Source organism: Salmo trutta, chromosome 9, assembly GCF_901001165.1.
Source record: "Salmo trutta chromosome 9, fSalTru1.1, whole genome shotgun sequence".
Taxonomy (NCBI): domain Eukaryota; kingdom Metazoa; phylum Chordata; class Actinopteri; order Salmoniformes; family Salmonidae; genus Salmo; species Salmo trutta.
The window spans coordinates 38,387,953-38,415,810 of record NC_042965.1 but is presented as its reverse complement, the minus strand read 5'-3'; the positions used below and the strand labels follow the sequence as shown (position 1 = coordinate 38,415,810).

The 27,858-nt window shown below is 43.7% G+C and overlaps 1 protein-coding gene across 1 annotated transcript in view; it reads right to left on the bottom strand.

Moving 5' to 3' along the window:
• LOC115200513 (serine/arginine repetitive matrix protein 4) overlaps positions 1-27,858 on the bottom strand; it is a 116,581-nt gene that overhangs the window by 33,328 nt on the left and 55,395 nt on the right. Inside the window, exon 2 of the mRNA XM_029763638.1 lies at positions 110-256. Coding sequence (XP_029619498.1) covers positions 110-256 — 147 coding nt within the window. The remainder of the gene's footprint in view (positions 1-109; positions 257-27,858) is intronic.

The window sequence follows — 27,858 nt, the reverse complement described above, 5'->3', positions numbered from 1 at the left end:
GTTAAATTCTTAAACCTACTTATCTACAAAGACTGCTCACCTTCAAAAGGCGTTTTTCATTTCTTCACTATTTGAAAAATAGTGAATAAATTTAGTCAAAGGCACTCACCTCCGCGTCCGATGATAGCTGCCATGTTTGCGTCTTCCCATGTCTCTAATGCATCCATTTCTGTCTGTGGTTGTGTCCAACTTGGTGTCTGCTGCCTCGGCATTCCCCTCATCAGCCTTGAGTGGCTGGCAGGTTGTTGTCTCAGTGCTGTGGATAGATAGAAAAAAGAAGAAAAATGGATTTAGTTGCATTTTCTTTCTCTCTCTCTCGCTCTCTCTCTCTCCCTCTCGTTATAACTCCTTGTCATGTTTCTTTCTCCCCCTCTCTCCATAGATACAGTGCCTTCAGAAAGAATTCCTATGCGTTGACTTATTCCACATTTTGTTGTGTTACAGCCTGAATTCAAAATGGAGTAAATATACTGCTCAAAAAAATAAAGGGAACACTTAAACAACACATCCTAGATCTGAATGAAAGAAATAATCTTATTAAATACTTTTTTCTTACATTGTTGAATGTGCTGACAACAAAATCACACAAAAATAATCAATGGAAATCCAATTTATCAACCCATGGAGGTCTGGATTTGGAGTCACACTCAAAATTAAAGTGGAAAACCACACTACAGGCTGATCCAACTTTGATGTAATGTCATTAAAACAAGTCAAAATGAGGCTCAGTAGTGTGTGGCCTCCACGTGCCTGTATGACCTGCCTACAACGCCTGGGCATGCTCCTGATGAGGTGGCGGATGGTCTTCTGAGGGATCTCCTCCCAGACCTGGACTAAATCATCCGCCAACTCCTGGACAGTCTGTGGTGCAACGTGGCGTTGGTGGATGGAGCGAGACATGATGTCCCAGATGTGCTCAATTGGATTCATGTCTGGGGAACGGGCGGGTCAGTCCATAGCATCAGTGCCTTCCTCTTGCAGGAACTGCTGACACACTCCAGCCACATGAGGTCTAGCATTGTCTTGCATTAGAAGGAACCCAGGGCCAACCGCACCAGCATATGGTCTCACAAGGGGTCTGAGGATCTCATCTCGGTACCTAATGGCAGTCAGGCTACCTCTGGTGAGCACATGGAGGGCTGTGCGGCCCCCCAAAGAAATGCCACCCCACACCATGACTGACCCATCACCAAACCGGTCATGCTGGAGGATGTTGCAGGCAGCAGAACGTTCTCCACAGCGTCTCCAGACTCTGTCACGTCTGTCACATGTGCTCAGTGTGAACCTGCTTTCATCTGTGAAGAGCACAGGGCGCCAGTGGCGAATTTGCCAATCTTGGTGTTCTCTGGCAAATGCCAAACGTCCTGCACAGTGTTGGGCTGTAAGAACAACCCCCACCTGTGGATGTCGGGCCCTCATACCACCCTCATGGAGTCTGTTTCTGACCGTTTGAGCAGACACATGCACATTTGTGGCCTGCTGGAGGTCATTTTGCAGGGCTCTGGCAGTGCTTCTCCTGCTCCTCCTTGCACAAAGGCGGAGGTAGCGGTCCTGCTGCTGGGTTGTTGCCCTCCAACGGCCTCCTCCACGTCTCCTGATGTTCTGGCCTGTCTCCTGGTAGCGCCTCCATGCTCTGGACACTACGCTGACAGACACAGCAAACCTTCTTGCCACAGCTCGCATTGATGTGCTATCCTGGATGAGCTGCACTACCTGAGCCACTTGTGTGGGTTGTAGACTCCGTCTCATGCTACCACTAGAGTGAAAGCACCGCCAGCATTCAAAAGTGACCAAAACATCAGCCAGGAAGCATAGGAACTGAGAAGTGGTCTGTGGTCCCCACCTGCAGAACCACTCCTTTATTGGGGGTGTCTTGCTAATTGCCTATAATTTCCACCTGTTCTCTATTCCATTTGCACAACAGCATGTGAAATTTATTGTCAATCCGTGTTGCTTCCTAAGTGGACAATTTGATTTCACAGAAGTGTGATTGACTTGGAGTTACATAGTGTTGTTTAAGTGTTCCCTTTATTTTTTTGAGCAGTGTATATTTTCGTCTCACCCATCTACACACAATACCCCATAATAATGAAGTTACATTTTAAAAATGTTTGCTAATATATTCCAAATTAAATACAGAAATCAAATTTGTATAAGTATTCACACCCCTGAGTCAGTAGTACTTTGTAGAAGCACCTTTGCCTGCGATTAGAGCTGTGAGTCTTTCTGGGAAAATCTTTAAGAGCTTTCCACACCTGGATTGTGCAACATTGCCATTATTATTAAAAAAATTCTTCAAGCTCTGTCAAATTGGTTGTTGATCATTACTAGTCAAACATTTGCATGTCTTGCCATAGATTTTCAAGTATATTGATCAAAAATATAAACCCAACATGAAGTGTTGGTCCTATGTTTCATGAGCTGAAATAAAAGATCCCAGATGCATTTGTTCTTTGCCAAGATAATCCATCCACCTGATAGGTGCGGCATATCAAGAAGTTATACAGCATGATCATTACACAGGTGAACATTGTGCTGGGGACAATGAACGGCCAATCTAAAATGTGTAGTTTTGTCACACAACACAATGCCACAGATGTTTCAGGTTTTGAGGGAGCGTACAATTGGTATGCTGACTGCAGGAATGTCCTCTGAGGATGGATCAACATCATTGTAGTTACTCCACAATGTTAACCTAATTGACAGACTCAAATGAAGGAAGTGTGGCAAAGCAATTCACTTTTGTTCTGAATACAAAGCTCTAGGTTTGGGCAAATCCAAAACAGAGCATTAATGACTACCACACTCGATATTTTCAAGCATAATGGTGGCTTGAAAATTAAATTTTCAATTCACTTTCCTCCGGCTAAAGACATCTTCCTCTCCCTCTACTAAAGTCAGCCTCCTCTCCCTCTACTAAAGACAGCCTTCTCTCCCTGTACTAAAGACATCCACCTCTCCCTCTATTAAAGACAGCCTCCTCTCCCTCTTCTGAAGACAGCCTCCTCTCCCTCTTCTGAAGACAGTCTCATCTCCCTATACTAAAGACAGTCTCCTCTCCCTCTACTAAAGACAGTCTCCTCTCCCTCTACTAAAGACAGTCTCCTCTCCCTCTACTAAAGACAGTCTCCTCTCCCTCTACTAAAGACAGTCTCCTCTCCCTATACTAAAGACAGTCTCCTCTCCCTATACTAAAGACAGTCTCCTCTCCCTCTACTAAGGACATTCTCCTCTCCCTCTACTAAAGACAGTCTCATCTACCTCTACTAAAGACAGTCTCCTCTCCCTCTACTAAAGACAGTCTCCTCTCCCTCTACTAAGGACAGCCTCCTCTCCCTCTACTAAAGACAGCCTCCTCTCCCTCTACTAAAGACAGCCTCCTCTCCCTCTACTAAAGACAGCCTCCTCTCCCTCTACCAAAGACAGCCTCCTCTCCCTCTACTAAAGACAGCCTCCTCTCCCTCTACTAAAGAAAGTCTCCTCTCCCTCTACTAAAGACAGTCTGCTCAACCTCTACTAAAGACAGTCTCCTCTCCCTCTACTAAAGACCGTCTCCTCTCCCTCTACTAAAGACCGTCTCCTCTCCCTCTACTAAAGACCGTCTCCTCTCCCTCTACTAAAGACCGTCTCCTCTCCCTCTACTAAAGACATTCTCCTCTCCCTATACTAAAGACAGTCTCCTCTCCCTCTACTAAAGACAGTCTCCTCTCCCTCTACTAAGGACATTCTCCTCTCCCTCTACTAAAGACAGTCTCATCTACCTCTACTAAAGACAGTCTCCTCTCCCTCTACTAAAGACAGTCTCCTCTCCCTCTACTAAGGACATTCTCCTCTCCCTCTACTAAAGACAGTCTCCTCTCCCTCTACTAAAGACAGTCTCCTCTCCCTCTACTAAAGACAGTCTCCTCTCCCTCTACTAAGGACAGTCTCCTCTCCCTCTACTAAAGACAGTCTCCTCTCCCTCTACTAAAGACAACCTCCTCTCCCTCTACTAAAGACCGTCTCCTCTCCCTCTACTAAAGAAAGTCTCCTCTCCCTCTACTAAAGACAGTCTGCTCAACCTCTACTAAAGACAGTCTCCTCTCCCTCTACTAAAGACCGTCTCCTCTCCCTATACTAAAGACAGTCTCCTCTCCCTATACTAAAGACAGTCTCCTTTCCCTCTACTAAAGACCGTCTCCTCTCCCTCTACTAAAGACAGTCTCCTCTCCCTCTACTAAAGACAGTCTCCTCTCCCTATACTAAAGACAACCTCCTCTCCCTCTACTAAAGACAGCCTCCTCTCCCTCTACTAAAGAAAGTCTCCTCTCCCTCTACTAAAGACAGTCTGCTCAACCTCTACTAAAGACAGTCTCCTCTCCCTCTACTAAAGACAGTCTCCTCTCCCTCTACTAAAGACAGTCTCCTTTCCCTCTACTAAAGACCGTCTCCTCTCCCTCTACTAAAGACCGTCTCCTCTCCCTCTACTAAAGACCGTCTTCTCTCCCTCTACTAAAGACCGTCTTCTCTCCCTCTACTAAAGACCGTCTCCTCTCCCTCTACTAAAGACAGTGTCCTCTCCCTTTACTGAAGACAGTCTCCTCTCCCTCTACTAAATATAGCCTCCTCCTCAGACATGGGCGAGAACACACAGAAATGCAGCCCAAATGGCACCCTATACCCTATGTAGTGCACTACTTTTGACCAGAGCCCTATGGAGTAGGGAGAGGGAGAGTGTCTTTGGGATGCAGACCCTAGATAACACCAGCAATCAGCTATTCCTCACTCAAATGAGCTGTCAGTTAAAATGCAGTTATTTACATGCTTCAGTTGTCCTGACATCTTCTGAAATTATTTTTTGCATCTCGAAGTCTCAAGGTTGGCAGGCGTAGCAATGGGGAGGCTTTGGCAAGTTGAACAGTCAAAGCCCAAACAGAGATCCTTGAGTTTGTCCTTCTGTGGAGAAACCACGGCTTATATTTATTGCAAAGCAGCTACCATCAGATGACCCACATACTAAAACTATTAGGCCAAAAGTAGTGCACTATATAGGGAATAGGGTGCCCTTTGGGAAGCAACGCCAGACTTCTCTGTGCCCTCTCCTTATTACCTTATTGTGTTTTAGTCATGGAATATTGGAGCGTAATTACACATTCTTTACAGTGTCTCTGTCCGATTGTAATGAGAAGATAACCAGGAGCTGTTTGCCTCCTCCTCTCCCTCTGCTAAGAACAGCCTCCTCATCTTCCTCTGTTAAGGACAGCCTCCTCATCTTCCTCTGTTAAGGACAGCCTCCTCATCTTCCTCTGTTAAGGACAGCCTCCTCTCTCTCTCTGCTAAGGACAGCCTCCCCTCTCTCTCTGCTAAGGACAGCCTCCTCTCTCTCTGTTAAGGACAGCCTCCTCTCTCTTTCTGCTAAGGACAGCCTCCTCTCTCTCTCTGCTAAGGACAGCCTCCTCTCTCTCTCTCCTCTCTCTGCTAAGGACAGCCTCCTCTCTCTCTCTGCTAAGGACAGCCTCCTCTCTCCTCTCTGCTAAGGACAGCCTCCTCTCTCTCTGCTAAGGACAGCCTCCTCTCTCTCTCTGCTAAGGACAGCCTCCTCTCTCTCTGCTAAAGACAGCCTCTTCCTCTTCCTCTGCTAAAGACAGCCTCTTCCTCTTCCTCTGCTAAAGACAGCCTCTTCCTCTCCCTCTACTAAAGACAGCCTCTTCCTCGGCTAAAGACAGCCTCTTCCTATCCCTCTACTAAAGACAGCCTCTTCCTCTTCCTCTGCTAAAGACAGCCTCTTCCTCTCCCTCTGCTAAAGACAGCCTCTTCCTCTCCCGCTGCTAGACAGCCTCTTCCTCTGCTAAAGACAGCCTCTTCCTCTCCCTCTGCTAAAGACAGCCTCTTCCTCTCCCGCTGCTAGACAGCCTCTTCCTCTGCTAAAGACAGCCTCTTCCTCTCCCTCTGCTAAAGACAGCCTCCTCCTCTTCCTCCGCTAAAGACAGCCTCCTCCTCTTCCTCTGCTAAAGGCAGCCTCCTCCTCTTCCTCTGCTAAAGGCAGCCTCTTCCTCTTCCTCTGCTAAAGACAGCCTCTCCCTCTGCTAAAGACAGCCTCCTTGTCTTCCTCTGCTAAAGACAGCCTCCTCCTCTGCTAAAGACAGCCTCTTCCTCTTCCTATGCAGCCAGAGTCAGAGGCTCAGAGCTTTCCTTTCTCTCCCACCTTGGTATTATAGACTGAGGGCCACACACACAAACACAGGCGAGAACACACATGCATACATACAGACATACTTTATATAGATTTTTTTATTTAACCTTTATTTAACTAGGCAAGTCAGTTGAGAACAAATTCTTATTTTCAATGACGGCCCAGGAACAGTGGGTTAACTGCCTTGTTCATGTATGTATGTATACAAACACACGAATGTGCACACACACACGCACACGCACACACACACACACATCTGCAAGGGCCTGCAGTGTCAAACGAATTATGTAAAAGTTCAGCCTGGGTGCGCTCCAACACGACGGTGCATTTTAAAGGTGATGGGTTCAATGAAGACAGCTAATGCACGCTAGACTGGGTGGTTAAAATGATCAAAGGACGGAGACTGAGGCTGATAGAAGAGAGGAATATTTAAATGTGACATGATTTTTATTCTCGTTTTTTTTCTTCCAGGTAGAACCCTTTTGGGGTCCATGAAGGACCCTTTCCACAGAGGGTTCTACATGGAACCCAAAATAATTATACCTGGAACCAAAAAGGGTTCTACCAGGAAGTGTTCTCCTATGGGGAGAGCCAAAGATCCCTTCTGAAAGCCTTTTTTCTATGAGTGTAAATTGATATTTGCAGTGGCAGTTGCATATACCGTTTTCTATTTTGTGAATGGGTGCTGATGGCCAAGTTAAATATCTTTGCAGATTTGTCTTGACTCTAGTAGTAATATCTTTGCAGATTTGTCTTGACTCTAGTAGTAATATCTTTGCAGATTTGTCTTGACTCTAGTTATAATATCTTTGCAGATTTGTCTTGACTCTAGTAGTAATATCTTTGCAGATTTTTCTTGACTCTTGTTATAATATCTTTGCAGATTTGTCTTGACTCTTGTTATCTTGAAAATGTATCAATTTGTTTTTCATTCTGACTAACAGTGCACAATTAAGCTCTGAAGTATCTTTTATATCATTCTCACTGGCCTTGACCATCTATCACGCTAGTTTAATTCCCACAACCCTTTACATGAAAAGAGCCTGAAATATGACTACAATCAGCACTAACAAGCAGAACAAGAATAAAATGTTGATTTCTTGTGTTAGCTCCTGTTGTTATTGTTAGTTCCCTGTGTGATCTTGATAAAGGAGTTCTAGAGGTGAACTGGGCACAAGGCTCTCGTTACCTAGAAGGCTATGGTTGTTTGTTATTCCCTGTCAGAGCTGAGAGCTGGGGCTGATGAGAATTCTGAATGAAATCGATTCTGCCATCACCAATGCACTCTCCCTTGATCCTGCCTGGCCCAGCCAGGAATTTATGGGAGAAACTTTCTAAGCTATAAGCGCTTCGATTTATCGCAGCCCGTGTATACCTGTGAGCTCCCTCTCTCCGTCTTTCTCTTCTACCTCTCTCTAAGTTTCAGAGCCATATGAAATCCTTTTGTAATAGTAATCCATAACCACTGGCTGCTGGGAGTACCTGGGAGGGAGTGTTTGAAGGTACATAAAGGGGACTATTCAAAGCATAGTCTCACTGACAAAAGCCTTTAAATGAACACCAACAGAGAAGGGATTTAGTGCTTGTAAAAGGAAAGTACTTGATGGGGAGAAGTTATGTGGACTGTAATCGCCAGGAATCCTGGCAGAACCTGTGACATGTAGAAAACAAGTGAAAAGACAGCTAAAATAAGTCATAGGTTGAGGAGGACTGTCAGAGCCTGCACTAAGGTGAAAACTGCTCTCTGTAGGGAAATAACATGCTTTCTATGCCATCAAGACGTGTTCTTGTTAATATAGCAGGGTTTACAAAGGTATACCAGTTCTATTCCATTCCAGTCTTTACAGTAAGCCAGTCCTCCTATACCTTCTATACCAGCCTCCTCTGAAACATACCATCAAGACATTTGTTTTCCCGAATAAAGATGAACACGGTCACTCCTGTCATAGTAATGTCATATTCCAATGGTTCTCTGCTTAACCACTTCCTGCTGTTGTGGAACACTAATAGTGGAACCATCAGCAGTATAATCTGGGTTGTGTGTATCAGAGTGACTCCTGCCTCGTGGCACGGGCTCCGCTCCGCTCTGTTGCTCTGTCATGTGGCACTGCTGCTATTGTGGTGTATCATGTGGAAGAAGGGGAAAATAACAGTAAAATCTATACTAGAGAGAGAACGTGTGTGTCTGCCTGTGCGTGTATGGCTATGAGCGATGTTTTACCATGTAACCCAGTAGATCCAGCCAATGAACAGACAAGAAGAAGACATCTGTTGAACTCAACTGAACCAAACCATCTGGACATCTGTTGAACTCAACTAAACCATCTGGACATCTGTTGAACTCAACTAAACCATCTGGACATCTGTTGAACTCAACTAAACCATCTGGACATCTGTTGAACTCAACTAAACCATCTGGACATCTGTTGAACTCAACCAAATCATCTGGACATCTGTTGAACTCAACCAAATCATCTGGACATCTGTTGAACTCAACTAAACCAAACCATCTGGACATCTGTTGAACTCAACTAAACCAAACCATCTGGACATCTGCTGAACTCAACTAAACCAAACCATCTGGACATCTGTTGAACTCAACTAAACCAAACCATCTGGACATCTGCTGAACTAAACTAAACCATCTGGACATCTGTTGAACTCAACTGAACCAAACCATCTGGACATCTGTTGAATTCAACTGAACCAAACCATCTGGACATCTGTTGAACTCCACTAAACCAAACCATCTGGACATCTGTTGAACTCCACTAAACCAAACCATCTGGACATCTGCTGAACTAAACTGAACCATCTGGACATCTGTTGAACTCCACTGAACAGTGTTTCTTTAATGTGGTGTACTGTACATAGACAAACCACACACGCACACACGCACGCACACACACACACACACAGCACCTCTAATGACAGTGTAAAAAAAGTTATAAAATCAAATGGGAGATTTGCATCCCCTGTGAATGTAAAGCTGACATACTTGCCTCCTGCATGGTAGTTTCTATATTTATCATTCCTACTCTCTGTACAGACACTTCCAAATGGAGTGTTAACCCAAAACGTGTGGGTGAAAACGTCAGACAATTTGCATGTGATTTGATGACAGCCAGACCATCTAGTGAGATGGAGATGATAGATGAAAGCGTCATGGAGCAGAGTGTTGAATGGAGCCTCCACAGTGATGTAACAGAGGGATTCTGATTCTAGAACAGCCTTTATGTTCCATCTTCCATTCCTTCCACTACTGATGTACTGCTGTGACCAGATATGTTCTTACAAGTACAGTAGGACTAATAGCAGTTGTATGCCCCTGAGGCAATGTGAGTAGTGTATATGAAGAGTTTATTTCCAAAATGCTATATTTTTCACATTTGTGTGTATTCAATAGAAATGATTACTTATGGGTACCTTCATGTGTGTGTAAAATTATAATGTCAGATTTGTTATTCATAGATTTTAGGTGTGTATTAAAATTGATTTTTGGGAAACGTTATATATCCATTATTTAGCTAGGATGGAATGTTAATATGCTGTATATTTGACTGTGTTATGTGGTTGTAAGTCGCTCTCACCTTGCTATCTTAAGAGTTCTGGATGTTTAACATCCAGAACTCATACTACTGTATTGATTCATTTTGTCAATGTTTTTTTGTCAAATTTCTCATTTCTACAGTTGTTTATTAAACATGTAGTTATTTGTTACATTTGACTGTGTAAAACCTAGCAGAACTACTTATATAGCGTTTTGCAAAAAAACAGGAATTCAAACAAATATGTCTTTCATTGAACAAACCCATGCCAGTGAAAAAACACACCAATCTCTTTCGTAAGTAACCTAATTTACCAACGTTTCTGAAAATGGATATATAACGTTTTGGAAATAATATTTTCAATTTTTATTTTTTAGGCCTACTCTTAACTGGTATTGTGTGAAGAGATTCATTATGAACGTAAGATTCCATTCAGTCCTTCTCATGCACTTTACCTGGTCACTGTGAACGGGTGTTTTCTGTTTTGCAAGATGTGGGTAATTTTGGTTGCCATGCCAGCCACATGCACTGTCACGTTCTTCAAAATGAGCGGACCAAGGCGCAGCGTGCATTGAGTTCCACATCTTTTTAGTGAAAAGAGTTCCACATCTTTTTAGTGAAACTAGAAACAAAACAACAAAACTTACAAAGAACGTGAAGTCGTAGTGCCCAAACACACTAACACAAACAAACCATATCCCACAAAGCAGGTGGGAGATGGGGCTTCCTAAATATGATCCCCAATTAGAGGCAACGATTACCAGCTGCCTCTAATTGGGAACCATAGAGAATCCAAGGGCTCTCTATGGTCAGGGCGTGACATGCACAGGATAGATCCTGCCAATGTCAAAAAGACCTGTCTGTGTCTAATAGAACTTGTGAAAAACAAGAAGCCCTATTGGAGGAGATACTAGGAAGGATCAATACATCTAGCCCCAAAACAGGAAGGAGAAGCAAAAAACAAGATGGTAGATCAATACATTAAACAACAACATGACCCCAGCCTGTCAGGGAGATGGCAGTATGCCAACATACAGTATATAGGCCTACTGCTGTAGCAACTGGTCCCAATGCATGGATTATGGTCCTCCTCGTTGACATTGACACATTACATAGTAAATTTTATACAGTCGATAGGCAGAGAAGACAAACATGGTGAGACCGGAACCAGTCCTGAATACAAAATGGTGGGTTGCCAGGTCTGAGAATGAACAGTAACTTTTGGGGAAACCTTGGTACAGGCAGTGGGCTTCTAAACACATCACTAAGACAGAGTCAGTAATGGCAACTCAGGGTGATAAGTCCGCTGTCAATGCATGCTTGCATGCTCTTTCCTCAACAGTATCAATATAAAAAAAATATTTACACCTGCGAATATATATCTGGCCTTCTTTAGACATCTGGGATGCTGGCCTTCTAGGCAGAGTTCCTCTGTCCAGTGTCTGTGTTCTTTTGCCCATCTTAATCTTTTCTTTTTATTGGCCAGTCTGAGATATGGCTTTTTCTTTGCAACTCTGCTTAGAAGGCCAGCATCCCGGAGTCGCCACTTCACTGTTGATGTTGAGACTAGTGTTTGCGGGTACTATTTAATGAAGCTGCCAGTTGAGGACTTGTGAAGCGTCTGTTTCTCAAACTAGACACTCTAATGTACTTTCCCTCTTGCTCAGTTGTGCACCGGGGCCTCCCACTCCACTTTCTATTCTGGTTAGAGCCAGTTTGAGCGGTTTTGTGAAGGGTGTAGTACACAGCGTTGTACGAGATCTTCAGTTTCTTGGCAATTTCTCATATGGAATAGCCTTCATTTCTCAGAACAAGAATAGACTGACAAGTTTCAGAAGAAAGTTCTTTGTTTCTGGCCATTTTGAGCCTGTAATCGAACTCACAAACGCTGATGCTCCAGATACTCAACTAGTCTAAAGAAGGCCAGTTTTATTGCTTCTATAATCAGATAACAGTTTTCAGCTGTGCTATCATAATTGCAAAAGGGTTTTCTAATGATCAATTAGCCTTTTAAAATGATAAACTTGGATTACCTAACACATCGTGCCATTGGAACACAGGAGTGATGGTTGCTGATAATGGGCCTCTGTACACCTATGTAGATATTTCATAAAAAACCTGCCGTTTCCAGCTACAATAGTCATTTACAATGTTAACAATGTCTACACTGTATTTCTGATCAATTTGATGTTATTTTAATGGACAGAAAAGTAGCTTTTCTTTCAAAAACAAGGACATTTCTAAGTGACCCCAAATTTTTGAACGGTAGTATATATATGTAGTGCTTCTACAAAGCATTGACTCGGGGGGGGTGAATACTTGTGTAAATAATATATTTCTGTATTTATTTTTCAATAAATTAGCAAACATTTCTAAAAACATGTTTTCACTTTGTCGTTATGGGGTATTGTGTGTAAATGGGTGATATATATATATTTTTTATACATTTTAAATTCATGCTGTAAGTCAAGGGGTATGAATACTTTCTGAAGGCACTGTATGTATATATAATCAGGGGTAAAGTGGCTGAGCAGCAGGATCAGTATACAGCTATGCTCTAATATACATACCACTTAGCCTACCACTTGGAATGCATTGCCAACACGTTGCTTCATTCTGTGGCATACAACAAGTGTCATACTAAAAGGGCTGAAGTCAAGGAAGTGTGTGTGTGTGTGTGTGTGTGTGTGTGTGTGTGTGTGTGTGTGTGTGTGTGTGTGTGTGTGTGTATGTGGGATCTTCCTTCCCCAGTTGCAGTGGGTGATTTGAGCATTGGTTGGGTCCCTAGCAACTCCTCTGAAGTTCAGCAAGGCTAATACGCTGTTCATTACCCCTGTCTGTGCTAGCAGGAACAATAGGTCATCATTATTATAGGAGATGATAGCCATGGTAATTATGAGTGGAAGAGATGTGGTGTATTGCCAACCTGATAGAGTACTTCCTGGGCACTTTGTTTTAAATTAAGGCTTAAAATTTTTAATATGTTTTATATTCTAGTTAAGGACAACTTAATTGTCATCCAAAGACTTTGCAAGATAGCAATTAGATGAATGATGTTAATGCCTTGGACTCGCGGTAGGCTACACTAGATTCCAATAAGGAACATGTCGACTCTTCATGTAGCTGGAGTTGGATTTGTGCACTAAATGCATCATACTATGAAGTGTCTTTCACGGCATTGTTCCAGAAACTATGATGGATGCAGAACCAGGCTAGAACAGCTTAGACTACGATGGATGCAGAACCAGGCTAGCCCAGCTCAGACTATGATGGATGCAGAACCAGGCTAGCCCAGCTCGGACAACGATGGATGCAGAATCAGGCTAGTCCAGCTCAGACTACGATGGATGCAGAGCCAGGCTAGCCCAGCTCAGACTACGATGGATGCAGAGCCAGGCTATCCCAGCTCAGACTACGATGGATGCAGAACCAGGCTAGCCCAGCTCAGATTACGATGGATGCAGAGCCAGGCTAGCCCAGCTCAGACTACGATGGATGCAGAGCCAGGCTAGCCCAGCTCAGATTACGATGGATGCAGAGCCAGGCTAGCCCAGCTCAGACTACGATGGATGCAGAGCCAGGCTAGCCCAGCTCAGACTATGATGGATGCAGAACCAGGCTAGCCCAGCTCGGACAACGATGGATGCAGAATCAGGCTAGTCCAGCTCAGACTACGATGGATGCAGAGCCAGGCTAGCCCAGCTCAGACTACGATGGATGCAGACTCAGGCTAGCTCAGCTCAGACCTGGTTCGGCTCAGTTCAGTAGTGTGATATAGGTACAGCAATGCTACCGTATGTGCCTGGTTGAGTCCCAAATGGCATCCTGTGGGTCCTGGTCAAAAGTTGTGCACTATAAAGGGAATATGATGCCATATAGGACACCCCCTCACTTCTATGTGAACCCTCACACGTCTGTCCTATTTTTCAGAATTCAGTGCCTCATATTTCTCAAGAAGAGGTAAACACTCGCTGTGCTGCAATTAGGTCAGTGTCTGATGGGAACGAAAGCAGAGGAGGAGAAGGAGAGGTGAAGCGACAATTACAGAGGTCAACTCTCCTCTCTGTCAACACACACCTGTAAGAGCCTCCACGTGGCTCCTACTCAACACTCCCACCCACACACAATTAATATTTAAACATCCATATACATACACTTAAACACCTGCTTGTATATAGGGAAATGTAGGAAGTAGGAAACAAACAAGTAGGAAGATCAAGTGGATGGTGGTGGCACTAGATTAGCAAATGGATGAGAGCAACCACAGCCAGTACACTCACAAATAGAGCAACATGCTGAAGAATAAGACCCATACAATTAATTTAGACTGTTTTGTCTCATAATGAGAAAATGTAGCGTTCAGATATGAAAATCAATCTTTAAATCCATCTTTACTGTTCTGTCGCTTCCGGCACTGTTCCACTAAAGTTTCTATTTCATTGCCATTGTCTCAGGGAGAGAAACATACCACAGTCCCTGGCCCTCTCCTGTAGAAGACAGTCCCTGGCCCTCTCCTGTAGAAGACAGTCCCTGGTCCTCTCCTGTAGAAGACACTCCCTGGTCCTCTCCTGGAGAAGACAGGCCCTGGCCCGCTCCTGTAGAAGACAGTCCCTAGCCCTCTCCTGTAGAAGACAGTCCCTAGCCCTCTCCTGTAGAAGACAGTCCCTAGACCTCTCCTGTAGAAGACAGTCCCTAGACCTCTCCTGTAGAAGACAGTCCCTGGCCCTCTCCTGTAGAAGACAGTCCTTGGTCCTCTCCTGTAGAAGACAGTCCCTAGACCTCTCCTGTAGAAGACAGTCCCTGGCCCTCTCCTGTAGAAGACAGTCCCTGGTCCTCTCCTGTAGAAGACAGTCCCTGGTCCTCTCCTGTAGAAGACAGTCCCTAGACCTCTCCTTTAGAAGACAGTCCCTGGGCCTCTCCTGTAGAAGACAGTCCCTAGACCTCTCCTGTAGAAGACAGTCCCTGGGCCTCTCCTGCAAGAGATCGTTTCTCACTGAAAATCACAAATGAACGTAGTCGGGTAATAGATTTTTTTGTGACAGTTCCAGCTGCCGGAGTGAATCGCGACTCACAGGGAAAGATGCAAATCCTTATAGGCAGCTGAGACTAGCTCAAATTGGCCACCGCCTTCTCCTGGTCTGTGTCTCAAATAATACCCTATTTCCTATATAGTGCACTGCCTTTGACCAGGGCCTATAGTACTCTGGTCAAATCAAAGTAGTGTACTATATAGGGAATAGGGCCCTGGTTTAAAGTAGTGCACTATGTAGTGAATAGGGGACCACTTGGGATGCACACCTACATTGCCTGACAGGAAGGCAGGGTGATAGAACTTGACATCAAGGACTTAATAGTGGTTCAGACACAATTAGGAGATATCGCTGATCACCGGTCTCGGGTCGCTGATCACCAATCTCGGGTCACTGATCACCGGTCTCTGGTCGCTGATTACCGGTCTCTGGTCACTGATCACCGGTCTCTGGTCGCTGATCACCGGTCTCTGATCACCGGTCTCTGGTTGCTGATCACCGGTCTCTGGTTGCTGATCACCGGTCTCTGGTCGCTGATCACCGGTCTCTGGTCACTGATCACCGGTCTCTGGTCACTGATCACCGGTCTCTGATCACCGGTCTCTGATCACCGGTTTCTGGTCACTGATCACCGGTCTCTGATCACCGGTCTCTGGTCGCTGATCACCGGTCTCTGATCACCGGTCTCTGGTTGCTGATCACCGGTCTCTGGTCGCTGATCACCGGTCTCTGATCACCGGTCACTGGTTAATTTACTCACCATGACATATTTCTCTCCAAGCTACCCAAGTGCTCTCCAAGGTCCCTAAATTCAATTAACAGGGGCTGTTATATCTCTGATATCTCTTATTACAAACCAACCACTGCCTGAGAGCAGGCGGGAAAGAGAAATCACTTCGGAGAAGAATTACATTTGGGAAAATGTTATAGCCTTTGTTTTGCAGATTCATCTCTCCTGACATGATTTTACCAAATACTCAATTGCATTAAACCTCAGATGGGACTTCAACCTGTGCCCTAGAGACAGACATCTCTGGAAATGGCCCTTCCCCTTAACTCTAACATTCCGTTGGGATCACAAAAGAGCTACCATGACTTCTAAGCCACTTTAGCGGCAGAGACAGTTTCTGATTCCAACAGGAGGACAGGACCAACAGACAGAACACACTGCAGAAGTTCCAGGTTCTGCTTCCAAGCAGGAAGAACAAAAATATTATATTGCTACGGAATTAGAACTATCAAAATTGATTTTGAACTATCAAAATCAACTATGCTAATTTTCAGTATCTAAAAAGATCAGAGTGAGCTGTATGTATGTTTAGTTGTTGCTTAGATTGTTTACATGGGTAAATTACAGTGTTTCTGCTCCTTTACAGGTTATAAACTATAGGACAGCATGTCAATTAGTTTCCCCCCCAAATCAAGTTAGTTAGAAGTGATTATGCATTATATTGTGCCAAGGAGGAGGGAAAGAGAGGAGACAGGAGAGGTGATGAGAAGAGGGTGGGAGGGGAGGGGAGTGGAGAGGAGTGGAGAGGAAAGGAGGGAGGAGAGGAGGAGTGTAAGGGGAGCAGGGAAAGGGAGAATCACAGTGTTTAATTAGCAGGGTATACGACTTGTGATTATGCGTTTCGTGGTGGCTCTTCCTGTCTACCTGTCTGGTTGCAATCTTCGCTAAGGGCCTGTGTGTGTGTGTGTCTGTGTGTGTGTTTGTGTGTCTATGTCTGTGCCAATGTGTGTGTGCGTATGCTAATGTCTGTGGAGGAGAGAGCAGCAATCACTGCTCCATGCTGTACCCAGCCTCTAATTATGACACTGTGGCACCAGAGACAAACGCCTGAACAACGACACATCAAGAGCCAGCTGTCTGGCAAATGAGAGAAGAGGAGAGGACCTTTAGTGTGATTGGAGGAGTGTGTTGATCAGGACAGCAGCGTTGGTTGGTTCAGGGCTGAAATATATGGCCAGTGACTGTGCCAAACAGGTGCTAAGGGGCTAGGGAGGTGACTAGGGAGTGGGACTAGGGAGCCACTGGGCTCTTGTTCTGGCAGAGAGTTAGGACTCAACAGCAGGCAGATGGCTGAACTTGAGATGGACCGCTGTGCTTGTCAGCTGCTTCTTTGTAAAAAAAAAAAATGTTTCTGTGACACTATTTACACTTGGATGCTTGGGGGATAGTTGGCAGTGGTTGGCTGTAGTTGGCTGTAGTTGGAGAGGTTTGGGAATACTTTGGGATTCTAAACTTAATTTGGAAGGTGAAAAAATAGTGTACGGTGCAAGAAATACTGTTATATTAGAGAGGACGGTCAGAGATAATATTACATAGCTATCTGGGTAAAACTGTCCGCCTCCATTAGATATGTAATGTTCTGTCAGCAGCTGTATAAGAGAGGAATAAATAAAAGTTTTTCATGCATTGAAAAACAGTATCCAGCATCTAATTTCAAATGTGACAGAGCATCAACCGCGAACCGCAGCATTAGGAGTGTGCGAAAGAGACCTCCTATTTCTCTTTTTCTTATATTCTCCTCCAATGATGCCCCATCATGTTTCCTTGTATCCACTCTGCGGGTAACCATACCCCCTAACAGTTTCCACAATGTCAAAGCTTGTCTCCACACAGACTACCATGTGGGGGGAACAGAACAGCTTCGGACACAGCACAACTCTGCAGTAATGAGCTGCCTGGGTAACGCGCTAATTTGTGACAGTAAACATATCAGGTTTGCAGAGGCTAGTCATGGCAGGGAGAGGGGAGAGTGTAACCCAATGGGCCAATAGATGGCTGTGGTGTGCGTAGGAGAGAGTTAAAAAGTCTGGCTGTGAGCTGGGTGTACTGAGGTAATTGGATAGCAATAACTTCAGTACAAACTACCTCTAACTTCCTTCATACTGGATACAGAGACATAAAAATGGTATCCACAAGATCATCTGACTCTGGGGAAGTAGATAAAGGGCCTCATTGCCAAAATCCTGAAGTATCCCTTTAAGAGGAGCGGGTCAATTTGGTGGCGCCAGTGAGAGCTGTGAATGATGTGACGAGTAACATGTTGAGATGTTGATGCTGGGGGGATTTCTTTATCAGTCATTCTCTTATAAAAGTTTCTGGTTTTAAAGCTGGAATCCTTAATGTTGAAACTGCTACAGCAAACAACGAACACTGTTTTTTCCTCCTCAGACATCATCGCTCACACAATAGAACAGCAGTTATTTTTGATGTGCGACACTCCCAGTGATAGACAGTAACAGACAGTGATAGACAGTAACAGACAGTGACAGACAGTAGACACAGTAGACAGTGATAGACAGTAACAGACAGTGACAGACAGTAACAGACAGTGACAGACAGTAGACACAGTAGACAGTGATAGACAGTAACAGACAGTGATAGACAGTAACAGACAGTGACAGACAGTAACAGAAAGTGACAGAAAGTAACAAACTGTAACATACAGGGACAGACAGTAACAGACAGTGACAGACAGTAACAAACTGTAATATACAGGGACAGACAGTAACAGACAGTAACAGACAGTAACAGACAGTGACAGACAGTGATAGACAGTAACAGACAGTGATAGACAGTGACAGACAGTGACAGACAGTGACAAACAGTGACAGACAGTGACAAACAGTGACAAACAGTGACAGACAGTAACAGACAGTGATAGACAGTGACAGACAGTGACAAACAGTGACAGACAGTGACAGACAGTGACAGACAGTGACAGACAGTGACAAACAGTGACAGACAGTAACAGACAGTAACAGACAGTGACAGACAGTGACAAACAGTGACAGACAGTGACAGACAGTGAGACAGTGACAAACAGTGACAAACAGTGACAAACAGTGACAGACAGTGACAGACAGTGACAGACAGTGACAGACAGTAACAGACAGTGATAGACAGTAACAGACAGTAACAGACAGTAACAGACAGTAACATACAGTGACAGACAGTAACAGACAGTAACAGACAGTGATAGACAGTAACATACAGTAACATACAGTAACAGACAGTAACAGACAGTAACAGACAGTGACAGACAGTAACAGACAGTAACAGACAGTGATAGACAGTAGCATACAGTAACAGACAGTAACAGACAGTAACAGACAGTAACAGACAGTGACAGACAGTGACAGACAGTGACAGACAGTAACAGACAGTAACAGACAGTGACAGACAGTAACAGACAGTAACAGACAGTGATAGACAGTAACATACAGTAACAGACAGTAACATACAGTAACAGACAGTGACAGACAGTGACAGACAGTGACAGACAGTGACAGACAGTAACAGACAGTAACAGACAGTAACAGACAGTACTGTCTATCACAGTTTAAAGCTGGGACCCTTAATGTTGAAACTGCTACGTCCGTTTGCGATATTACAACAACAAAGTTACAGCAAACAACGAACAGTTTTTCCCCCTCAGACATCGTAGATCACACAATAGAACAGCAGTTATTTTTGATGTGCGACACCCCCAGCACTCACTACCTTGTAAACAAAACAAAAACAGTAACAGACAGTGACAGACAGTGACAGACAGTAACAGACAGTGACAGACAGTGACAGACAGATAGTGACAGACAGTAACAGACAGTAGACAGTGACAGACAGTAACAGAAAGTGATAGACAGTAACAGACAGTGATAGACAGTAACAGACAGTAACAGACAGTAACAGACAGTAACAGACAGTAACAGACAGTGACAGACAGTAGACACAGTAGACAGTGATAGATAGTAACAGACAGTAACAGAAAGTGATAGACGGTAACAGACAGTGACAGACAGTGACAGACAGTGACAAACAGTAACAGACAGGGACAGACATTAACAGACAGTAACAGATAGTGATAGACAGTAACAGACAGTAACATACAGTGATAGACAGTAACAGACAGTAACAGACAGTAACAGACAGTAACAGACCATGACAGACAGCAACAGACAGTAACAGACAGTGACAGACAGTAACAGACAGTGACAGACAGTAGACACAGTAGACAGTGATAGACAGTAACAGACAGTGACAGACAGTAACAGACAGTGACCGACAGTAACAAACAGTAACATACAGTGATAGACAGTAACAGACACTGACAGACAGTGACAGACAGTAACAGACAGGGACTGACATTAACAGACAGTAACAGATAGTGATAGACAGTAACAAACAGTAACATACAGTGACAGACACTGACAGACAGTGACAAACAGTAACAGACAGGGACAGACATTAACAGACAGTAACAGATAGTGATAGACAGTAACAGACAGCAACAGACAGTAACAGACAGTAACAGACCATGACAGACAGCAACAGACAGTAACATACAGTGATAGACAGTAACAGACAGTGACAGACAGTAACAGACAGTGACAGACAGTAACAAACAGTAACATACAGTGATAGACAGTAACAGACACTGACAGACAGTGACAGACAGTAACAGACAGGGACTGACATTAACAGACAGTAACAGATAGTGACAAACAGTAACAGACAGCAACAGACAGCAACATACAGTGACAGACAGCAACAGACAGCAACAGACAGCAACAGACAGTAACAGACAGTGACAGACAGTAACAGACAGTGACAGACAATAGACACAGTAGACAGTGACAGACAGTGACAGACAGTGACAGACAGTAACAGACAGTAACAGACAGTGACAAACAGTAACAGACAGCAACAGACAGCAACATACAGTGACAGACAGTAACAGACAGCAACAGACAGTAACAGACAGTGACAGACAGTAGACACAGTAGACAGTGATAGACAGTAACAGACAGTAACAGATAGTAACAGACAGTGACCGACAGTAACAGACAGTGATAGACAGTGACAGACAGTGACCGACAGTAACAGACAGTGATAGACAGTAACAGACAGTGACAGACAGTAGACACAGTAGACAGTGACAGACAGTAACAGATAGTAACGTACGAAACATGGTCAACATATACACTTCTCCTTGTATTGAGAGGAAAGTAATCTTTCTATTTATTCACTGCAAACATTGTTTTGCTGAATACATAACACCAACAGAGAATTTTTACTGTGGAAATATTGACTTATTAAACGTATTATACTTCATATACCTAATGACTGGTTTGATTAGGGACTTTGCGTATCTACACAGAATACACCTGGTCTGGGAACACAGAATACACCTGGACTGGGAACACAGATACACCTGGTCTGGGAACACAGAATACATCTGGTCTGGGAACACAGAATACATCTGGTCTGGGAACACACACCTCACCTGGTCTGGGAACACAGAATACACCTGGTCTGGGAACACAGAATACACCTGGACTGGGAACACAGAATACACCTGGACTGAGAACACAGAATACACCTGGTCTGAGAACACAGAATACACCTGGTCTGGGAACACAGAATACACCTGGTCTGAGAACACAGAATACACCTGGTCTGAGAACACAGAATACACCTGGTCTGGGAACACAGATACACCTGGACTGGGAACACAGAATACACCTGGACTGAGAACACAGAATACACCTGGTCTGAGAACACAGAATACACCTGGTCTGAGAACACAGAATACACCTGGTCTGAGAACACACACTACACCTGGTCTGAGAACACAGAATACACCTGGTCTGGGAACACAGAATACACCTGGTCTGGGAACACAGAATACACCTGGTCTGAGAACACACACTACACCTGGTCTGAGAACACAGAATACACCTGGTCTGGGAACACAGAATACACCTGGTCTGGGAACACAGAATACACCTGGACTGGGAACACAGATACACCTGGTCTGGGAACACAGAATACATCTGGTCTGGGAACACAGAATACACCTGGTCTGGGAACACAGAATACACCTGGTCTGAGAACACACACTACACCTGGTCTGAGAACACAGAATCCACCTGGTCTGGGAACACAGAATACACCTGGTCTGGGAACACAGAATACACCTGGACTGGGAACACAGATACACCTGGTCTGGGAACACAGAATACATCTGGTCTGGGAACACACACTACACCTGGTCTGAGAACACAGAATATACCTGGTCTGGGAACACACACCCCAGCTGAGTGTTTTTACACAACAAGTGTAACAGGTGTCACACACACACACACACCAGTCTTCCACACCCTGAAGGGAGCAGGTCTAAATCTGTCCCACAGGAAGTTGCCATCTCCTTGCCACCTGTGTGGTGTAACAGGCAGATGGAGACGCAGCGACAAGTCAATCCCATGCCGATCCTATGTACCTGATATAGCCACCATCTTAATGAGACCCACAGAGGATCACCCCACCTTTCTCTCTCTCTCACCCACTCTCTCCCTCTCATTCTCTCTTTCTCTCTCACTCTCTCCCTCCACCCCTCGCTGCCTCCACCCCTCCCTTCATCCCCATCCCTTCACCCCTCCCTGTAGATGAAGGCAGGGTAAAGTGACTAGGCATCAGGATAGATAATAATAAGGTATTTGAGGTAGATATGTACATGAAGGCAGCGTAAAGTGACTAGGTGTCACGATATTCTCCTTCATCTGAAGATCTCAAAATCACTGTCAGAAAATGTGGATCAATACGCAGCGGATTGCGTGCTCAACATCATTTTTATTAACTATGATGTACACGGAAAACAATAAACACAAAATGACAGCGTGACAGTTTCACAGGCTATACAAATACTTACAGCAGTGTGAAATAACCCACAACCCCAAGAGAAAAACACACACCAAATATATGACTCCCAATCAGGAACAACGATATCCAGCTGTTCCTGATCGGGAGTCACAAGACTAACACAGAAACAGAACAACTAGAAACTACATACAACACACAACTTCTGCCACGTCCTGACCAAATACTAAACAACTACTCCCTCTGCTGGTCAGGACGTGACACTAGGTATCAGGATAGATAATAATAAGGTATTTGAGGTAGATATGTACATGAAGGCAGGGTAAAGTGACTAGACATCAGGATAGATAATAATAAGGTATTTGACGTAGATATGTACATGAAGGCAGTGTAAAGTGACTAGGCATCAGGATAGATAATAATAAGGTATTTGAGGTAGATATGTACATGAAGGCAGGGTAAAGTGACTAGGCATCAGGATAGATAATAATAAGGTATTTGAGGTAGATATGTACATGAAGGCAGGGTAAAGTGTCTAGGCATCAGGATAGATACTAATAAGGTATTTGAGGTAGATATGTACATAAAGGCAGGGTAAAGTGTCTAGGCATCAGGATAGATAATAATAAGGTATTTGAGGTAGATATGTACATGAAGGCAGGGTAAAGTGACTAGACATCAGGATAGATAATAATAAGGTATTTGACGTAGATATGTACATGAAGGCATGGTAAAGTGTCTAGGCATCAGGATAGATAATAATAAGGTATTTGAGGTAGATATGTACATGAAGGCATGGTAAAGTGGCTAGGCATCAGGATAGATAATAATAAGGTATTTGAGGTAGATATGTACATGAAGGAAGGGTAAAGTGTCTAGGCATCAGGATAGATAATAATAAGGTATTTGAGGTAGATATGTACATGAAGGCCGGGTAAAGTGTCATGCTCGATATAAGAATTGTCGGACCAAAGAGCAGCGTGGTATGGTTCCATCCTCTTTCATTTGAGAAGTGAAACACACAGAAAACAATAAAGCACCAAAAAAAAACGAACCGTGACGCTACGTAGTGCTCGCAGGTGTCGTGTCTTTGGCATCATTAAAACTGAAGACATATTTATCAAATAACTCTCTGTAATTATTATTACGCGATTAAACTGATTAATCATGTAACTGTAATTAACTAGGAAGTCGGGGCACCAAGGAAAATATTCAGATTACAAAGTTATAATTTTCCTAATATAACTTTCAGATATTTTAATGTCTGATCACTTAGTCTTCGAATTAATAAATTATTATTTACCTCACGCCAGTCTCATTCCAAACGTCGTAAATTGTTGGTTATCTGCACGAACCCTGTTTTCACTATGAGTCATCCATACATCAATTGTCTTAAAATCATTTATTTACTAACTAGGTAATTCCCAGAAATGCATAACAAACAGTAGATATCGTTACAAATAAATGATAGAGGAATGTGCCCTAGTGGGCTAAACCGGCATGGCGGCTTGTTAGACAAAAGGGGGTTGGGGTCAGCTGAGAAGACACTACAGAGTTGATAATTATAACAATTGACCTGAAATGCTAACCCTTTGCACATGAACGCTCACTCATTCGGGAACAATTGCAATCAATATATATATTTACGCTCAGTGTGTCATTGGGATCTCTGTTGAAAAGTTTGTTTCTGTTGGAGAGTTTGTCCGCTCTCTCTCTCTCTCTCTGTCGTGGTTAGAATGGGTAGTTCAGAGTGACATTCATTAATGTCGTTATAGAATAGATGTTTTCGGCGGTTGTCGGTCTTCGCGTTCAATGATACCGAATTCCTAGTTGCAGACTAGTAATTAATATCAAAGACTTGTTCTTATTCTGTCGGTATCGATAGTCTAAGAGTTTAACCACGTGGTATGGTTAAAAGTTCAGCAAGAGGTAAGCTGGTCTCCAACCTTTAGCCATCTCGTAATTGAGGTAAGCTCGGTCTAGTGATAGAAAACCAAGGTGGGGGTTTTATTCGGAAGAGCAGAAAAAGGCTGTCTCATGACGCCAGGTTCTGTCTGTGTCCCTGGGGGCGTGCCAAGGACTCCAAAGGGAATTGGAGTTTCCTTCATTAAACAAAAGCAAAATTACATTACACAATTTCACACACAGTTCCATCCTTATTCATTCATTTTATATAACCATTTAGATGTAAGTCTCATAGCTGAGGCTATTGTATAAACATGATTATGGTAATGTGGCGGTATTGTCACTCATGAGTTTCACAAAATTGTAGCTGGATTCTTCACCGATATTTTATACCTTCTCCAGAACCTCCAGTTCTGGAGTTCTGTGAGGTGGAAGAACTCCTTTGTTCTCTCTATACTGGGGCCATGAGGAGAGGGTCTCCTCGTAGGAATTTATGACCGCTCTTACAGAGCCTGGTGTCAGAAGTATAGAGGTCGGGGGATGGTGCTCGCAGTGTCCAAAGAGGGCAACGTCATGACACAGGCAACTACACATAGACAAGATCCCACGATCACAGGTGGGGAAAGGGCTGCCTAAGTATGATCCCCAATAAGAGACAACAATAGACAGCTGCCTCTGATTGGGGACCATACCCGGCCAAACAAAGAAATAAGAAAACTAGATTGCCCACCCAAATCACACCCTGACCTGACCAAATAGAGAAATAGAAAGGCTCTCTATGGTCAGGGCGTGACAGTAAAGTGACTAGGCATCGAGATAGATAATAATAATAAGAGGAAAATAAAGAACAGAGGAGCAGAGTGTGTGTGATGACTAGTGATGTTAATGATATGGGGCGTAGCAGCAGTAGCTGATGACTGTGTAGTGATGTTAATGATATGGGGTTTAGCAGCCGTAACTGTTGACACTATTCACCTCATTTTCAACAGAAATATGGGCGTCGTCTATTTAGGTTTTTTGTGGGGAACTTCTGGTTAAGCACTTCCGGCCAATAGTTTGCAGCTAGCTACCTAGCTAACTAACTCAGTATCACTTTTCACAACTTTCCAAGCATGAATTCAGGCAAAACGGGCATTTTATGTTCGGTAAGGGGGTGCCACAAAAACTGGCAGAAACGGAAGCTATTCATGGAGCATGATTTTTTTTACCACCAAACTTTTTTGAGAAGCAACTGCAGTTGTTATTTGCACCCACCTACTAAGGACGAGGAGTCCCTTCGGCTTTGGTTCAAAGCATTGAACTTGAAGAAACCACCAAACCGACCCTATGTGTGTTCCGATCACTTCGTGGACAAGAGGCCGACTGAAGAGCATCCTTTCCCTGAGAAGTGGCTGGGCTATCATGCTCCTGTACAGACCAGAAGGTGACATCTCATCAGGACTTCAACACGTAACAGGTGTTAGCTAGCTGCTACTCGCTAGCTATCATCACGGATGGGTGTCCTGAATCAGGCAGAAGTTAGCTAGCTTAGCTAAGTATCTTTACTAGTTGGTAGCCACTCCTAAGTCCTAACATACTGTAGCTAGTTAACTGTTGCCTAGCTTACTCACTTAGCTAGCTAGCTTGAGGGCAGCCCATCGTATACAGTGTTGCTAGCTAACTAGCCTAGCTAATTAGTCCCTACATTGTTAGCTATCCAACAACTTCTGTCTGACAATGTCTCCCCCATCCCATGTTTATATCAATCATTGCTGGCATGCCACTGGTGATGCTCATGACATGTCTAACTAGCTAACTTATTAAACGTTTAAAGTGTTTTTTTTACCTAACCATGACCAGTAGGCTGTCTGTTCTTTTTATTTTGTTAAACTTGTGGTCTCTTTTATGTTTGTTTGACAGATGAAGATGAAGACAGGGGCGGCAGGTAGCCTAGTGGTTAGAGCATTGGACTAGTAACTGAAATAAATACTGATAAACACTGATAACCTTGATGAAGCTGAATCTACTCCAGGGTGATCTTGCTGAACGCTTTGCTGTGTCCCAGGGAGTAGAATCCTTTCCTACTGGATTGACACAATGGAGGAGCACATGAGGATCTACATTCCATGACTGCCGAGGGAGACGATCCAGAACACAATGTCTCAGTGCTTCAATGAGAAGTTCCCCAACACCACTTGCACCACCGACTGCTCTGAAACCAATCTTCAGAAAGCACACAATCACAATTCCAGAGGAGAGTCATACAGCCACTATTATTCCAGCAATACTCTCAAGTATTTGGTTGTCATTGCTACATGTGGGCTCATTATGTTCATTTCTCCTGCATATGGAGGCAGATGCAGTGTCAGGTTCATCACCCAAAACTCACCCAAAATTCCTGGAATACCTTAGGCCTGGCGATGAAGTTATGGCAGACACCATCTGAGATCTGCTGTATGAGAGGAAGATTAACCTTGCCATACCAGCCTTCACTCAGAAAGGAGACCAGCTGTCTGACGAGGATGTCACAGGCACAAGAAGGATAGCTATTGTACGTATACATGTTGAGAGAGTTACCAGAAGACTCAAGGTCTTCAAAAACATCTCCCAGACTGTTTCCATCAACCTGACACACAAAATGGACAAAGTCCTTCGAATCTGTGCAGCACTTGCTAACATGCAGGGCGAGATCATCCATGAGGATGCAGAGTGAACAGTGAGAATGTTCATACATCTGAAATATAACTTTATACAGTATCATTTCATCCACATGAGATAATGTGTGGATATATGGTTTCCTATTTAATCTGAATCATTTTATTATTCCTACATTAGAAATGTACTGTAACTTTGCCTGTTCATGATAATTACAGGCATTCAATAGGTGCTGTTATCATGCCTTCTTAAATCGATTTAAAATGCATTTTCTTCAGTACTAAAATGTCTCTAACAGACCGAGAGGGAAGGCGACTGTTTACGAAGTGCCACACTGGTTTCTTCATTTATGCCCTTGAAAACCAAACCCAGAATCAAACTGAAAACACATTTGAAACCCTTAAGACATGCCTCCTCATCCTTCATTTCAAAATGTTAAGTTTATCAAAGAAAATGTCAACAAAGTTGAATTTCATATTGGTTTTATTAACACCATAATTTGCCAAGTGCAATAATAATTATGGTATGCTTAGTTAAGTTCATGAAGTGCCATATGAAAAGAAAGCTCTATACAAGGTACAATACAAATGTTCATAAATCATAAGGAGTTATCCTTAAGCATTAGATAGATATCTTTGAAGAGAGCTGTACAAGGCAAGATATAAAAAAAACACCAAGAATTATGCAAATATAATCAGGTAAATGTGCATATGAAGAGAACTGTGCAAGACAAAACAAAAACACTAATCAAGAGTTATGCTTAGATAATAAGGTAGAGCCGACAGAGCTTTACAAGGCACAGAGTATAAGAAGTGTTAGGCCCTTAGATACCACATACAGTGGATGAACATATTTGGGGCACAGAGTTAGTCTGCCTGACTGGAACTCATCTAGTATCCTTGA